Genomic DNA, 17,910 nt, shown 5'->3' with positions numbered 1-17,910 from the left:
TTCTTTAATCAAGGTAGACTAAATAAGTCATGTAAGCTCTTAACAGGGGAGACCCTTCACAAGGTAGATCATCAGAAGTGATCAAATTGTAGCCCTAACAGGCGAACTTTATTGCTGTAGTAGTGAAGATTTGTGGGTGTCATCCCAATCCCAATTTTACCTTCACCTTAGAGGGACTCTGGGTAACCTAAATCTATGTTGTGTTGATCATGTACTTTCATATTTCATTGATGTGATTAGTTGTTAGATTTGAAACATCATTGCAGTAAATGTTTATGTGATTTATAATATTGTTGTTAAAGGGATTAGAGGTGAAGTTGTCGAATTTTAAAATTGTTTCAAAGGGTAAAAGTTTTATAGATCCCGATTCACCCCCTTCTCGGTATCTAACTTTCCCTATAAACTTCCAACACCTCGATCTTAGATAACTCTCCCCCCTTACAGATTCACCGAGTTTAGCCAAGCTTCCTCCATGTTCGTCTTATTGGCCACTGTGATTTCGGAGTCACCTCTCCTCTCCATCCCTCATCACTCCCTCCCCCTCCCTTACTCCCAAACACTAAAATACCTGTCCTATGAACTAATGTTTTGATGATGATTGTAAAAGCTTCCGATGCTCCTTGCATTCGAATTTTGATGCTCACTCCCCTACTTACACTCAGCTAACACTCTCTTACCACTGCTTTCTTTATTACAAGAAGCGGGTGTTCATTGCATCATAGTGCAGATCCCTTTATGACAGGTTTATTCACAACCCCAAGAATTTTTGGCATACCGTATTCCCCTATCATCCCCCTCCACCATCCACCCTTGATCTTTGCTCCCTCACTTCTTGTACCTCCACTTTTTATGACATCCCTGGCCAACCCTCTCTCCACGTCACCACAACTCCCCACTGCCATTAATCCACTCCCTCCAACATTTATGAGGCCGTCAGATCTATGAGATGCTGTAGGGTGGCAGACGAGGAAGGATTCCAGGCTGACCTCTTCAAGCATGGCATCTCCATCTTGGGTTCCTTTCTACCCACACTCTTCAATAAGGTGTTGTGCACTAACTTTCCTAATTTTTGATCAAGGCACGTAATCTATCTGATCCGTAAGACCAAGTTGACCTTTGACCCCGACAACTATAGGACCATTATGATTGGACACACATTTGCCAAACTTTATGCCACGACATTGAACACTATCTTATTTAGAGAGCTTGAAAAGAGACTCTACCGGGCTAGGGGTCAAGCTGAATTTCAACGTGACTACAAAACCATGGACCATATCCTGACGTTCTGTGCTATTATTGAGCAGTCTTGTCTCCACTTGGCAAAAGTCTATTGTTGTTTCGTGGACTTTTGAAAGGCTTTCAATTCAATTCCTTGGGGGACCTTTTTCAGAGGCTTCGAGACACTAGGATTTCAAAGACTTTATTGTCAGCTATTATGAGGTTATATGAGACTATGGTTGGCAGATTCATAACTCTTGAGCGCTTATCCCATTCTATAAGGCACCACTGGGGAGAAGCAGGGATACCCTCTCTCCCCCAACTTGTTCAGCATCTATATTTATGAGTTGAAGGCCTTTTTAGGGATTCCTTGCTCCCCGACAATGGTTTTTACATGCACCAGATCCTGATCTCCATTTTGCTCTTCACCAATGATGTTTTTTTTGGTCTCCTCTCGTGAGGGTCTTCAGAGGCATCTTGATAGGTTGTTGTCTTTTTGTGACTTACGACAACTTCTTGTCAATTTGGGTAAGACTCGAGTCATGGTCCTCAATTGTTTGAAGATCTTCATATCACCATTTCTAAATTCTGAGTTGTTCCATTGGATCTACAAATGAAGTATTGTAGATTCAAATCCGAGATTTTGTTCTGAGTTTGCATTGGCAAATGTACTGAGGTATACAATTGGCCATTTATCTAACTGTTTTACTGTGGCTAATGAGAACTTTGTGTTGAAGAATTTCACTGCCATTGGGAAAATATTATTAAATCTATGCTTGCATTTTTTGTTCGAAGGGATTGGTTGATTATTGAAGGGCAGCATTATCTATAGAAAGTGTTTGGTTAGATGCATTTCAGAGTTGCATAATTGGGAGGCTGTAATTCATTTGATGGGTGGCAAATCTTCATTGCAAGGTTGGGAATCAACCTATCATAGCCCTACGATCTCATTACAAACCTGTGATCTCTTCTCTACAAGTTGTGTTAACTGTTCAAGCATTATTTGTGACCTGCGATTGGAATTTGAAGGGGTGCGAACTGTACTTTGGGGTTTGTAATCAGATTTAGGCTGCGATCCGAATTTACAAATTGGCATCATTCATATTGCAAACAAAATATGCAGATTGACACCCATCCTAGCATTACATTCGAAGTTGTGTTTGATGAGGAAGCTGATTAGTTATTGTATATTTCATTTCCAGATTTATTGTATCTACCTGCAACACTATTGTGTCATGTCCAATAAATGAAAATTGTGCTAAGGCCTTTAATAAAGTCGGGAGTTTCTCATTAATTGTTTATCAATATTCTGATATCAATTTCCAATCAAATTGTGAATGTATCCAATTATTGAAAAAGTGGAGAATCAATTCCCATATTGGTATTACATATAGTAATCGGTATCTATCCATCTCTAGTTCATTTGCTTGAGTTTCAAGTTCGCTTGCCAAGTGTTTCACAAATTTTCGAACATCTGAATAATTAATGTATTTTGGAGTTATAACCAGCTTGGGGTTGTTATAGTGGTATTAGAGTGGTTTCTTCCAGCTTGCAGGAATTGGGCTCAGTTATTATTTTGATCGGTGCTTGCTTCTAAGATTGTTAGATTAATTTTGTGATTGGTATTCAATGACATGAATGGTGATAGAAGATTCATTCCGAATTGATCTTAAACTCGCAGAGAGCATACATCTCCACCTGGAGATGGAGAATCTGAGATATATGGTACCGAGAAACAATTGGATGTGCTAGTGGACGAGCTAAAACAAAACCACAAGCGTATGTCAAATCTGATATTGTTTTTTGGAAGTATGAAATGTGATGATACCCTGGGGGCTATAGATGTGTGCGACATTTCTTATGAGACACCACATGAGTTGGACACGGTGGATGTGGAGTATGATAGTAATTCATGTCAGGTTGAGTCAAATGATACAGTTGTTGACATGAACCCCCAGGATTGTGCATTTGATTGTGATGCAGTAATAGTGGAGGTAGAAGCATGTGAGGATACTGTTGTAGTAGCTGCCACTTTTGTGTCAGTTGAGTCATCTACTGAGTTTAGCAGTATGCATGCAGTTGTTGATCTGTGCTCTGATGATAGTACACATGTTTTTGATAATAAGGTGAGTGACGTAGGGAAATACTTATACTATACTACTGATCAACACAATGTTGGTGTTCACCTTGTGGATAATCCTATGTTCGACATGGATGCAGCATTGTCTTATGACAATCCCCTTTTTGAGATTGATGTTGATCACTCACCTGAGTGCAGTTGGGCTCAATTTTCACCATCTGCAAATTCGATTCAGTTGTTTGTTGTGGCGGTTGGTGATGTTCCTATGTCCACAGGTTTTGACGTGGCTACACCTATTGTTGATACAATTAGCATGAGTACATATGGTTCTCCTATCACTACGTCTTTTCCAAGGATTATTAGTGATGATCAGGATTCCAATCCAGTATATATTATGTGGGTGGATATAGGGAAGAAGAGTATGATGAGATCTCCTATGGAGTTATCTTTTGTCGATGCCCTGACTTTCACATCACCAACACAAGTACTGAGTGCTATATTGGAGGCAATGTTGATGATCCTAATGATATTGGCATACTGTTGGTTCAGTGTTGACAGGGATGCCACGTACTTCTTCTTTTGGGATCTAGGTGGAGGTTGGAGTTCACTGTGTTGCTAGATTGCTTGAGGACAAGCAATCTCGAGGACGGAGGACTGCAATGTCCCCATTTTTGCCAGCATCGAAGTTTGAGGGATTAGCCTATTATTGTGACCCTCATAGGCTAATTATTGTGGATAGAGGGTCTTCTGAGGTAGTGGCTTGGCTTGGGAGGGTCTTGTCATCTCCACAATCCAATAAGATACGCGTTGGTCTTCATTTGGCTCAGAATGAACTTTGTTTGGGCTTAGTTTTGTGTACTTACCATTTGTGGTAAGTTGGGTATTGATTGAGATGGACAAAAGTACATTTGGTCACATGGACAAATAATAGGTGTGGCTCCTATTTTAGATGACATATTTAAATGATGATTATTTTGGGAATTATTATATATTTAGTGGCCAAACTATTATTAAATTATTAAATGACTTATTATAAAGTTATAATTTTACTTAATAACTTCACTGAAGTTGAGGGTTGAGTCATAATTGGAAGGGGCCATTTATTTAATTAATTATATACCTAAGCCAAGTATTAAATATTACTAAAAGAATTGTGTTGGAAAGTTCCAAGTGTTGAGTTCTTTTGGGAAACTTTCATAGTTTTTGAAGTGGAGTTCTTTGGGAAACTTTTGTCAACTAGTGATTATAAATATCAGCTCACTTCATTGGAAAAAGCACACTTGGATATTTATTTGCTTTTGTTGCTTTTGTTGTTTTTTTGGAGGTCCTAAATTTTGTTGCCCTTACTGAAGTATAAGGGTATGAATTCTGAGTTGTTCCATTGGATCTACAGTTGAAGTATTGTAGATTCAAATCTGAGATTTTGTTCTGAGCCTGCATTGGCAATTGTGCTGAGGTATACAATTGGCCATTTCTCCTAATGTTTTATTGTGGTTAAGGAGAGTTTTGTGTTGAAGAATTTAACGAGCATCTATATTTGTGTATTCTGTTCAAAGGGATTGTCTGATTATTGAAGGTCAACATTATCTACAGGCAGCATTTGGTTAGATGAGTTTAAGATTTGCATAATTGGGAGGCTACGCTTCATTTGGTAAGAGTTAAATCTTCATTGCAAGGTTGGCGATCAACCTATCACAGCCCTGTGATCAAAAGATGACTACCCCATTGCACCTCCTTGCATATTTCTTATCTCCAAGGTACTATAGCGAAGAAGTACTTACTATGTTAGTTAAAGTTCTAGTCACTATTGCCTTGTATCAGATTTAATTCCTCATCACACCCCATCCTCTCCTGCATTACATGGCTTTTTGAATCTCATTTCGTCATATCCCACTTCAATTGAAACATTGATATGGTGGTGTATTTCTATGTTGCTTTAATATTAGCATAGTGGTTAATATCAAATATCATAAAAAATTAATGTTGACATTATTGTTTTTGAATTGAAACATTGATATGGTGGTGTATTTCTATGTTGCTTTAATATTAGCATAGTGGTGTATGAACTTATTCGCTGTTGCACACACACACACACACATCTACGTTGCTTTAATATTAGCATTGTGGTGTATGAACTTATAGATTTCAAACTCAATCTAAAAATAGATTAATTGTTACTAATAGAACATGAGAAAGGTTAAGATAAAAAATAATTTATACAACATATTTTAATAATTTGGAAGTTACATTGACTATACAAGCATTATGTGTGACCTACGATTGGAATTTGAAGGGGTGCAAGTTGTAGTTTGGGGTTTGTTATCAAATCAGGGATGCAATCTAAATTTACAAATTGGCATCATTTCTACTGCAAACAAAATATGCAGATTGACATCCATCCTGGCATTACATTCCAAGTTGTGCTTAATGAGGAAGTTGGTTAGTTATTGTATATTTCATTTCCAGATTTATTGTGTCTACCTACAACACTATTGTGTCATGTCCAATAAATGAAAATTGTGCTAAGCCATTTAATAAAGAAGGGAGTTGGTCATTAATTGTTTGTCAATATTCTGATATCAATTTCCAATCAATTTCTGAAAATATCAAATTATTGAAAGAGTGGAGAATCAATTCCCATATTGGTGTTACATATAGTTATCTACATCTATCCATCTCCTATTCATTTGCTTGAGTTTTGAGTTCAAAGCCAAGTCCTTGCCTTGGTGGTCTTTTCTTTTGCTTTCTTGCTCACTCTTTCTCTCACACCGTTTAGTGCTCCCATAGTTGGTTTTTTCCTTGTTTGTATGCTTCTAGCCACATAAACCCTTTTGGCAATCTCTTGTTGGACATTAGTGAATTTATCTTATTTTATCTTACAGTTTAAGGATAATTTATCATGACCTAGTGAATGAATTTGAATCTTTAATTAAAATTCATTTTAACCCTATTGATTTTTTATCTCCCCAATTGGGGATACTACAGTGTGCAAATTGTGTATTACAACAATACTTTCTAGGAGAATACAATAATGGCCTTAAAAGTTACATGACATAAATTTGTCGTTACTCCAAAAAGAACATTGAGAATATGGTAAATATTGTGTTAGTACAAAGGAAGCATAGATACAAGTATGGATACCCATTTCTAGATGGTGTATATGTAGTGTGGTGCAAGAGCGCCTGGGTAGAAAGGCAATTGTCACCACCAAAAAATATTTCCTGTAAAAGTTTTGTAATCTTCATTTTGTTAAGCTTTTGTTTCTCTACTATTTATTTTTCTTTGCAGATGTTCCTATCACTTAGAGGTGAAAGAACTAATAATGTCATATATCTGGATATTCTCTTGTCAACACACTTGTCAAGTAGAGCATGCAATCCAATATTATTAAAGTTTGTTACTGCAATTCCTTGGCATGAATCTTTGGAGGTATTGTCTACTAGAATATTGAAGCATGGATTAGTCATGCAGACTAAATGCCTCAAAGTGATGCCGTCCCTTGGAATGCAATGATGTTAGATATGCCCAAATGAGTTGGTGAGAAGACTTTTGACCTACTAAAATTGTCAGGTGTCAAGAAAAATTCTGCAACCTTGGCCAGCATTCACACAGTACGAAGAATGAAAGGCTGCATTGTTTCATTGATTACAAAAATGGCCCAGAAAGTTTACAGAAATGCAAGAGTTGCATGAGAGGAAATTAGAGACAAGGCAGAGTCCATTGTAAAGAAATAAAGAGGCATCGATTCAATATGAATCGATGTAAAACACTTTAAAGGGAGAGAAACGTCATTAGAATGTAGGAAGTGGCTCAAAAGGAAAGGATCAAAGGAGTTATGCAAAGGGGAGAAGCCTCCCAAAATGGATGCTAGTCTCAAATAAGAGACCATGTTAGATTGAGGGACAGACTAGAATGCTAAGTGTATAAAAGGAATAGGAAGTTGGCTACATAAGGCAAAAGTAATTTGGAAAAGTGTATAGAAGAGAGGAGGGGTCACATTTGAGAATGAACACTAACAGGCAATTGGCAGACCTATGTTGTTAATTATGTGTATGAAAAATTGATGAATAATGTATTGTTGCAGAGAGTTTCTACTTGAGTTTCTAAAATTGTGTTTGTGGGATGGATAAACCCTCTTGCATCTTAATGTTGGATGTGATTGTGTAAGGAATTGTCATAGAAAATGTGGTGCAAGCTATGAAGACAATGCAACATCATTATGGTAATTGGGAGACTAAGCGAGGAGGTGTGCACATTTGTGTTTTGGATACATTGTTTTGTTTGATACTCTCCCAAACACATCATTAGCTGTTGGAACTGTAATGGTTCAGTTTGGTCATCTCCATGTCTTCTTCTCAATGTTATAGATTCCTTAGATTTGGTGTTCTTCACTGAGACTCATGAGAAACATGCCTGACCTTTTGCTACATGTGTTGGTTTTCATTCGATATTTTATTTCTAGAATGTGACCAAGATCTCTAATGGGGACTGTGGTCCCTAAGGGTTGCCTACATTGTTAAAGATAGACTTCGTGATTTGGTTTGCATTGTTCTTTCCAACACCTTGGCTAGATTCATGTGGGTTTGTTTTCACGGCCCTTCTCTGACCTTTATGATACCCAATTTTCCATGGTTGGGGAAATTCTCCACCTTGGTGACTTCAATGCTAGGACTCAAATGGCACAGACTCCCCTTCACAGCAAGGTGATTGACTCTTTATGCATTGAGAAAATGGATCCAACTTACAATGGGCTCCACAAGTCTTCCAAGGATGTGGATGGTCCCCTAACCATAAAGGACGGATGTCTTCTACAATTGGTTTCTAATGGGTTATCTTTCTTTCTTGGGTCACACTTATTTAGGTGTGGGCCTCATGGCAGTAGTGCTAATGTAGTAGATTACACTCTCTCTTAGCATTCCTTCATCTCCTCCTTTAACCAATTCTCCATTACCCTCCTTTTATCCGACCATACTTTGCTTCGTCTCTTCATCCATTAAACCCCCTCTTCCCCTAGCCCCCCCAACCACTCGTTCCCCCTCACCCCCCCTTGCACCCCAACCAACACCGCCTTCCTGTGTTATTGTTTACTTTGATATCGACAACCCTAACATGTTTACCCACCATCTTAGACTTCTCCCTCTACTCTCTTCATCACTGTGGGTTGCGTCCACTAAGTTTTCTCATTTGTCCACCTCTATTTGTAATACCACCTCGTCCTCCCTCCCTTCCCCCAACTCCCTCATTCCAGTCCTAAGAACACTTTACATATGAAAAACTGGTATAATGATGGCTATTAGGCCTCTCATCACACCTTGCAATTGGCCTTCATGCTCCACCACCCTTCTTGCACCTCCCTTTAGACCTTCAACTATCAACTCCTCTATCGTAAGAAGTGCCTTCAATGCAAATTTACCCTTCTTGCCTCCCTCCATTGCTCACACAAACTCTTTTGGCGTACACTTTTCCCCCGTCATTCCCCCTCCCCTACACTTGATCACAATCTGCTAATTTCCCCACACTGTTGCACTTTATGATGTCCCTAGTCAAAATCCTTTTCAAGTCACCCCTCTTCATTGTCACCTTTTCTCCTACACCACTATCAAGGAAGCGGTCAAAACTATAAATTCTAGCAAGGTCTTTGATTAGAACTTTTTGGAAGAATTCTTCAAACACGATATCGCAATTTTATGGTCTTATTTGGCAGATCTCTTCAACCAAGTTGTTTACATAGGCTTCCCTCCTTTTTGGTCACATCACATCATACATATGATCCATTAGGTAGCTCCTACCTTGGACCTCAATAATTACAAGACCATCATTGTTAGGAACACCTTCTCCAAGATGTACACCATAACTCTTCATATTCTTTTGTCTAGGGAGTTGGATCACTGTTATATTCATGCCAGGGGGCAAGCCAACTTCAAACTAGATTATTAGAGTATGGATCACAACTTGACTATTTGGGGCATTATTGAGGAGGCGTTTGATCACTCCTCAAAGGTGTATTGTTGCCTTGTGGATTTCTACAAAGCCTTTGACTTTGTCCTAGGACAACCCTTTTTTAGACTTTAGGATATTGGTATTTCTGAGACTCTTTTGGCAGCTATAATGAGACTATATGAGATGGTTTTGGGTCATCTCAAGCCCTCTTCTTGGTTTTTGGACTTCACTAGGAGCACTCTTGATATTAAGAAGGTATGCCCCTTTTCGCCTACTCTTTTTGGTATCTACATTGATGAGTTGGAGAGATATCTGCAAAATCACACTCTTTTGAAGGATAGTTATCTTTTTCACCAAGCTTTGATCTCTATTCTACTCTTTGTGGATGATATCATTATTTTAGCTTCCTCCCTAGAGGATTTATAGAGGTCGCTAGACAATCCCTTGTCTCTTTGCAAGTTCTAGGATTTGATGGTGACCTTGGGGAAGACCAAGGTGATGGTCTTCAATGCCTAAGACCTCTCACCTCCATTTCTTCTTCAGGGGTTTGGAGGTGGACAACTCATCCTCTTACACATATCTAGGGCTCAAGTTCTCTAGGTCCCACTTTACGATGAGGCCCACTCTTCAGCCACGGATAATAAGGGGTGTGATTCACTAGCCCTCCTCAAGTGACAGTGTTCCAAAACCATTTCTAGGATACTATGTCCAAGATGACATTGATGCATACACTTTTTAGACCTACAATTCTCTATGGTCTAGTTGTGTGGAGTCCTTTGTTGGACTATAAATGGAGCTTTGCGGAGCGGATTCAAATTCTTCTCCTTCAACACATCATTTGATGCAAGAAATCAAAGCCACACAACATTGTTCTCACAAAGTTTGGGGCGTGTCCCTTCAGGCTTGAGGCCATCTTTAACTTTGTCGAGTACCTTCACTTCCTTTGGCACTTTGGTGACTCATGTGAGGCGTGTAACAAACACCCTTACCTTGCCTATTGTTCCTTAGAGTATATTGTTGATTTTGTTCTCTCATCTAGTCGGGCCCCTTCTTGGTTTGATTAGACTTCAGTCCTCCAATTTATAGGGATTCAATACCTCTCTTGATGCACTCCCTTGACTTCTTCCTCCCTGCCAAGTGTTGAACAATTGCATCAAAGATGATATTAATAGGCAATTCATTCACACTATTTGGGTAAAACCCCACAAGAGCCTTCACCCTAAGACATCCTTTTAGGCGGAGCACTTTCTAGATTTGGAAAGCGGACTCAATGTCTATCCTTCCTATCTATACCATCAAGGGCCTCATTCACTCAGGATCCCTCTTGGCTCCTTTAGAGCAGGGTCACATTGGATTGAATGATATCACAGCTGGTAATGATGTTGACCTTGACGAGTCATTATCTTCTAGTATGAGGTAGAGCAGTAGCCAACTATGAGGAAGAACCCAACCATCCCTAGGGTGTATACATTAAACAGAAAACTATAAATTGTTGTAGCTGGCATGAAATTGCAATTTTTTATGACAATTTTCAACCATCACAACACATGCCAAATTATTGGCTCTTTTATTTGCATCTTAGTGTGATGTACTCTTTGTATTCAAATATAATAAAAAAAACACTTTATTAATATTCTGCAAACTTATTCAATACATTATTGAAGTACTAACATTAAAATTGCAAATCTTTTACAGAATTGAAGTATTCTTTTTAATTTGTACACATGAATTTTCTGGGACCTTGAATTCAAGTCAAAATTGGGTCTGTCTGTTATAGCAAGTCACAAGTTTTTTGGCTTTGACGAAAATATATTTAGCTTTCTTAACATATTTCAATAGGGGTATAAAATTCTAATGTTCAATTCTCTCTTTCATTAAAGATATCTCTGAGAAAAGAAAAGAAAATTGAGAGAGTTTTATAATTATGCATTGAAATTATTCCTGTGTTCTTTCGCTATATACATCAAGTCACAGATACATATTAAAATAAAGTTGTTATCATGCAAGTCCTTGAAAACAGGTAACTTTTTTTTAAACCACAATGGTTAATTAAGTATTGACTCTATCAAATTCGTTTTATATAATGGATAATACACATTTTGTGTAGTGACTTTTACGAGCCACAAAATATACATTTTTTAGTGTCTTGTGAAAACAATGCATTTCACATTAGGAACTTTCACTGATGACAAACTTTTACCATTTTTTTATGTTATTACTACCAGAACAATCTTGTGTGATGAAATTGTATGGCTAACTTGCCCAAAGCCAAGATGGTAAACTTATGTAGATCAATAGACTGTAAAGGATTTTTCTTACTTATTTCAGATCTGTGTGAACATATATTATATAAAGGATACTGAAAACTTCATATGTAGTAATTTTTTACGTGGCAAAATCTTTCGTGTATTACAAAAATATTTTATTACATATTAGTAACTTTCACTCCTGAAAACAATTAGCATTCTTTAATGCTATTTTTTAAAAGAACAGTGTCATATAGATTGTATGGCCTACTTGTGCAAAGCCAAGATGGAAAACTTATGTCGATTGATTGATAGTAATGAATTTCTCTAATTCATTTAAGACCTAAGTGTGAAAAATGTTATATAAAATTTAAGCAATCTTAATAAATAGCATGTTGAATTTTCAAAATTCCAAGTTAAATTTTTGAAGGGGGCTTTAGGGTCCCCATCTTTATCATCCTTTTACATAGGATTGTTTCTTTATTCCAAAATTTTAATATAAAGGAGGTTCAACTTATATGTTCTTTTCAATTACAGATAATCGCCAATTTCATGCCATCTGAGAGCAAACTATATCATATCAGCTTTAAGATTCAAAAATATACCTCAACCATAGGATAGAAGCGAGCAAGTTGCCAGTTGTCCTCTTCTTGATTTCTCTCCTTTCTCAGTCCATGTTTTTTCTACTCAGCACAAGAAGACAACCATATCAAATGAAGATTTAGTAAACCGGGGGTCTTCATTTTGAATCAGCAGACTTTTTTTGGTAGTTGAGTTTCAAAGAAATTTTTAAAACATGCACTAATTAGTAATTTCTTGGTTTCGGACAATTGTAAATTACTTGATTTCATGAGAGTAAATTACCTTATTTGTCCCAAATTTAAGAGAAAAGCCCCCTGAATGCTTTTTGGGAACTGAGCCTCCTATATATGACATATTTTTCACTGCATTCATATCATCTGCTGAGAGTCGTGCAAGCTGTCCATAAAAATACTCAAACTTGTTATCTATGACAAACTACTTTTTCCCAAAAATAGAATTAAAATATAGCAGCTCAATTATTCATTGATAAGATTGAATCAAGAACTTTTCTAGCCATCAATAAAGCTCATAGTAAAGGTTATAAATTTTTCGAATAATGATGGTCATTCATAATATCATCTATCAATCATGCATGTTAGTTCAATAAATTCAGATGGGTTGCACTATCATCTTTGTTTCATAACAATTAATGTTTTCATCAGATCTATGAATGGTCTGATATGTTTGTACAACTGTATTGTTGCGACACTACTAATATGTACGGTTGATAATATTATAAGACATACACACTGAAATGTCCCCAAATTTTACAAATGACTCAATTAAACAAATTAAGTTGTCAAAAAATTTATATTGTTTCAAAAGGGATAACATTAATTAATTAATATAATTAAAAATACAGTGAAAATTATAAAATAATTAAGTAGTTGTTTTATTACCATATAGTTCTCCAATTGTTTTTGGATGTGTAGTGTCGCAGTTAAAATGCTTAATTGGTAAAGCAGCCACCAAGGTTCAAACCCCTACTTAGTCAATGTCCTCACAAGCTTTCTGCCTTCGCTGGGTGGCTGTGCTCATGGGTTTCAACAAGTGTGGGGTTGAGGTGCCCCATTTGTGGCTTCACCAATTCATAGCTCTCGGTCAACAGCGCTTCACATGGGGATGAAGGGTGTGTCATGTTAATGTCATCGGCCATGTTAAGAAGTTTACCAAGCATTAATTTTTTTTAAAGAATATAAAGTTCTCCAGTTGTGAAAAATATTTAATAAGGCCTTGTATGAATTAAATGTGGTCTGATATTTGAGATAGAGTTTGGAGCTCTTTACAAGGAGGCTTCTTGGAATGTAGAAAGGATGCTTTTATGGAATTGATGTGATGAACTTGTATGCTGTTTTATGAGAAGCTGATGGCAGAAAGTTTCAATAGATCAAAAAGGGTTAGACAAAAACCTGACACTTTCTAATGCCAAATTCATATGTTTCCATTGGATACAAATTCACAGATAAATTCTATTAATAAGACATTTGCAGATGTTGGGATTTGTTGACAATTCTATTTCAATTCTTTTATTTGTCCTCTAGTTCAATAAATATATAGGCTGCTCTTTGCAATATTAGTGATTAATATTATTAAGCCATGCGTATAATTGTTTGATTCAAGGAAATAAGAGATGTCTTTATCAGGTGATTAAGCCAAATATTCAGTTAACTTTGTCTTCATTAGGTGTTTTTGCATATGCTTTGATATTATTGAGAGTGGAACTTTATTGGCTGCTATTCATTATTTTGAAGGTAACGATTATTATTATTATGTGATTACATGCAAGTGTAGTTAGATTATAAAAGAGAAGTATATGCCAATAGTAGCATGTCATTATGGTTGAGTTGTTGTGTTATTCTTCTTGCTATAAAGGTTCAAATCCCATTGGGGATGAGGTCCCCATTTATGGCCTCGTCAAAATGTTTACCTCTCTTTTATATATATATATATATATATATATATATATATATATATATATATATATGTGATTTATTGATTGATCATTGATTTTTCTTTATTTCCAGGTTCCACCTTTTTTCTCAAGTCCATTGATGCTTTCCACACATAGCAAAAAATCCACATACCTATGTGAGGCCATAGATAAAGTCTTAATGGGTGAAGAAAATGTAGTTTGAGTGGTCACTAACAATGTAGCAAATTATGTTGTTGCAGGTAGACTCTAGACAGAGAGACACTTCCATGTGCCTCCTCTTGCATTGATATCATGTTGGAGGAAATTGTCAAGTTTCCATGGGTTAAGAGGTGTAGATAGGGCCAAAAGCTTTTGCAAACTTATGTACAATCAAACATGAGTAGCCAAGGAAAAATTTTGAATTTGTGAAACCGATCGAACAATATGGCAACCAAGTACAAATATATTTTACATACATAATTTGATTTTATAACTTAAAGTCTCAAAGCTGGAAATTAGACTGATTTTTTTCTTTTCCTCATCTCAAATAGATGGTGGTTGTTTACCACATGGGGTAAATAGATTAATGCATTCAAACACTAAACAAGAACAGCAGTACTCCTTTTATTATTTGCATATGCCAAAGAGATTACATAATGCTCCTGATGATCATCACAATGATCCCGGAGGGTGTATAAATACTTTCCTAAGAACCTTTCCGATGGGTCGTCGGCTACATAACAAGAACCTTCCCAAAGGGCCTGTCGGCTACATAGTATTTACCAACGACATGCATCCCGTCGGCTACACAATAATTACCGACAACAGTGGCAAATGTTTGGCCCTAAAAGACCAAACCTTCAAAGGATTGTCATTCGCATATTGAGACATCCATTGTGTACTTTGGGTTGTGAGTGCATCTAGAGTATGTTTAAGCACATAAACTCCAAGTGACACAATAGACTATCAATGAAGAAGTTGAATGATCCTAGTATTTGCTCATTACAACCTATATCTTAGGCATAGATAGTGGCTAATGACACCACCCCAATTACACTAGAGGACATCGATCTAAAATCTAAGTGGATCACTAAGGCTAGGGATCTTGTCTTTATTGAGAAGGACCTTGAGTGGATTGACTACGCAGATATAGAGGTTGAAGTTGTAGTCATGGAAAAGGAGGATTGAGTGTGAGTAGACAAAAGTAGAAATTATGTTGGTGAGAATGACATGTCACAGGTAGAGACTATGGTTATCTATTCATCAAGGACCTACCTTAGACGCATTGGTAGGAGGGAAGCAGGCTCCTCTAACCCATGCCCTCTAACTAAGACGAATTTGGGTATACAGAGGATTCACGTCTTCACTATGGGGATAGGAACATTCTATGTTTGCAAAATTGGATCAAAGTAACCATTTTCTTTTAAAGACATACACTGCATGATTCAAATTTTTGAATGATTCACTTCTAGTGAAAATGGCTCTACCTGATTTGAGCTTATAGGTGAAAAATAGGTAACAATGTTAAGGGTTGTTCATATGCATTGTTGAAGTCTAAATTTAAGTACTTTCAGTCATTGATATTCAGAATAGATCGTATATCTTATTAATGTTTTGATCTCAAGTATATCTCAGCCCAATAGTTGTGTGGCCTATTTTCAATCATTTCATGGCAGAATTCTTATGCATGCCATCCAGTAAAGTTTCCGCTTTAGTATTATAGTTATAATCTTTGGATCTGTTATGTCACTTCTGTCCAAAATTTAACAATGTCACGAGTTCTACTTCCCTTGCATGGCAGTATTATACCATATACCTCTAAGACAAGGGAAGCCTTCTTTCAATGAGAAGATGTAATACTTAGTAGAAAAGTTTAATGATTGCAAAGACAGCTGGAACTCGTCAAGAATAAAGGACAGTCGCACCCAAGATCATCCAGGATGACCAAGTATGGTCATGATGAGAGGTGTAGACCGATAACCATGGACTGTTCCTGCAAGTAAAGGAGTTGAGTCAGAACATGATAAGCATTAAAAGAACTTAATAACTAAATCTATAACCAAGTCAGCTCATGGTGGGTAAAGGATATGGTCTTGTTGTCAAGTCGGGTGGTAGGTGATCGGGCACATAGTGTCCATATAAATCCCTGGCCAAAATAGGTTTAGTGGCATATGATGCTGCTCTGATCACTGGAGGTCAAGATAGCTTGCATTTGGAAGGATAGGTTGAAGTCCACACCCTAGCCGACTGTGAAGTTGACACTCTAACACTAGGAAGCTCAATGGCAGCACAAGTGGTGTTCCCGTGCCTTATCTTGTGCAGGGAGGGTGGTGTTCCCATGCCTTTCTCAGTTGAGATTGTGTGGGGATACTTAGGGTCCGTGGTTGGGAGGTTAAGCCTCTAACAATGCTTCTCCTCTCCACCTGATGGCAGGAGTTGCTCAACATAGAACGAATCTGCATTCATGTCTCCCTCATTTATCGGGTATTTTACTTTTGTTATTTTCTTCAAGTTCAGTTGAATTATATTATAGATAGTTGCTGATGTAATATTCCTTTTCAGTATTTCAAGCAGTTAGTCAAGTATTTAAATTAAATTTTCCTTCATTCTGTTGGTAAGGGCATTTATTATGTAAATTATTAGTTATAACTGTCTTTTCATACATGTGAATATGAAAAGTAACTGTGTTCAATGATTTACTGATTGTTAATGGTAGGAAAAATAGTATGTTACAATAACAGCAACTCTGTAAAAGAGAGAACCGGCTCTCTAAAATTCAAAATAAAGAAACGAGTAAAGCAGATAAATTCTGAGAAAACTAAAGTTAATCAATATAGGTATGAATGAGCCCTCTAAAAGCTATCATAAACATAAACAGTTTGAGCATGTGTTTGGAGGTTTATCAACTTCAGATCCTAAATAGATTACTGCACCTATTACTAATCAGGTTTCAAGCATTTATGAGCAGATTTGTGAAATTTATTCAAAGGTTTCAAGAATACTAATGGCAAATTGAAAGATACAAGGGTTTAAGTGCAGATTTTTAAAGGGTATTTCCAGAATTGGTTGAGGCAGCCATTGCAATTATGAACACCATTGAGTATTCATTACCAGTTGCTATCTACTGGGTCATAGTATCATACGTCACTTCCATACATTTCCAAATCTTATGATAAAAGCTTGATGACCTCCAGGCATCGTTAACCCACACACACATTATGCTCAATAAGAATCATTGCAGCTCTATTTCATTTGTAGAATATTTTATATTTGCAATGTTATTATTTCTTGTCTGGCAATCTTTTTGAAAAATTCAAGAAAATTCATATAATTACTAAATTTCAAGACAAACATATCATTTGTATAGCAAATTGGTGGGTTGGTCAAGTTAGAACCTGTTGGGGTTCTGACAGAAGGCACACAATTTATGAGAATTAGACACAGAAATTAAAACAGTCTATACAACAATATTGTGTCAGAAATGTCATTCTTTCAACATGCAGCATCCTCATAAAAGGATGAAGAATCAACCAACCTGCTTCCACTGAAAAGCCTTTTCACCAGCAAGTTTGTCTGGATTTATTGCTGCATAGATCATTAATAATCGTAACTTATTTTCAGGAGTAATATCCTGCATACCAATGGATAATACAAGTACTAATATTTTTTAAATGGATTTATCTAAATCAGAGAAAAATCAAGCAATTTCACAAATATGACATGACAACTTTAACAATGTCAAGAAAGCATACCTCCTTTGTCTTAAGTATATTGATCAGCTCCTTTGTCCCTGCATCACCAAAGACCATATCTTGCTCCAAATGACCAATTTCACTTAATTCTTGCTCCTTAATCTTTTCATTTAGTTTTGCAGCTATCTAAATCAGAAATAAAACTACAAGTAAAACAAAGGAAATGACTTGTCCCAGTCT

The 17,910-nt window shown here is 36.7% G+C and overlaps 1 protein-coding gene across 1 annotated transcript in view; it reads right to left on the bottom strand.

Moving 5' to 3' along the window:
* LOC149541130 (SNARE-interacting protein KEULE-like) overlaps nucleotides 1-17,910 on the bottom strand; it is a 292,714-nt gene that overhangs the window by 55,409 nt on the left and 219,395 nt on the right. Inside the window, exons 14-17 of the mRNA XM_089802124.1 lie at nucleotides 17,731-17,856; nucleotides 17,514-17,609; nucleotides 12,349-12,462; nucleotides 12,090-12,167 (exon numbers count right to left, since the gene is read on the bottom strand). Of these exons, the coding sequence (XP_089658250.1) occupies nucleotides 12,090-12,167; nucleotides 12,349-12,462; nucleotides 17,514-17,609; nucleotides 17,731-17,856 (414 nt within the window). The remainder of the gene's footprint in view (nucleotides 1-12,089; nucleotides 12,168-12,348; nucleotides 12,463-17,513; nucleotides 17,610-17,730; nucleotides 17,857-17,910) is intronic.

The sequence above is a fragment of the Cupressus sempervirens genome, chromosome 9, assembly GCF_028749045.1.
Source record: "Cupressus sempervirens isolate cs-2001-9-10 chromosome 9, ASM2874904v1, whole genome shotgun sequence".
Lineage (NCBI taxonomy): Eukaryota > Viridiplantae > Streptophyta > Pinopsida > Cupressales > Cupressaceae > Cupressus > Cupressus sempervirens.
Note: the sequence above shows the minus strand (reverse complement) of the source record. Positions and strands in the feature narration are given on the sequence as shown.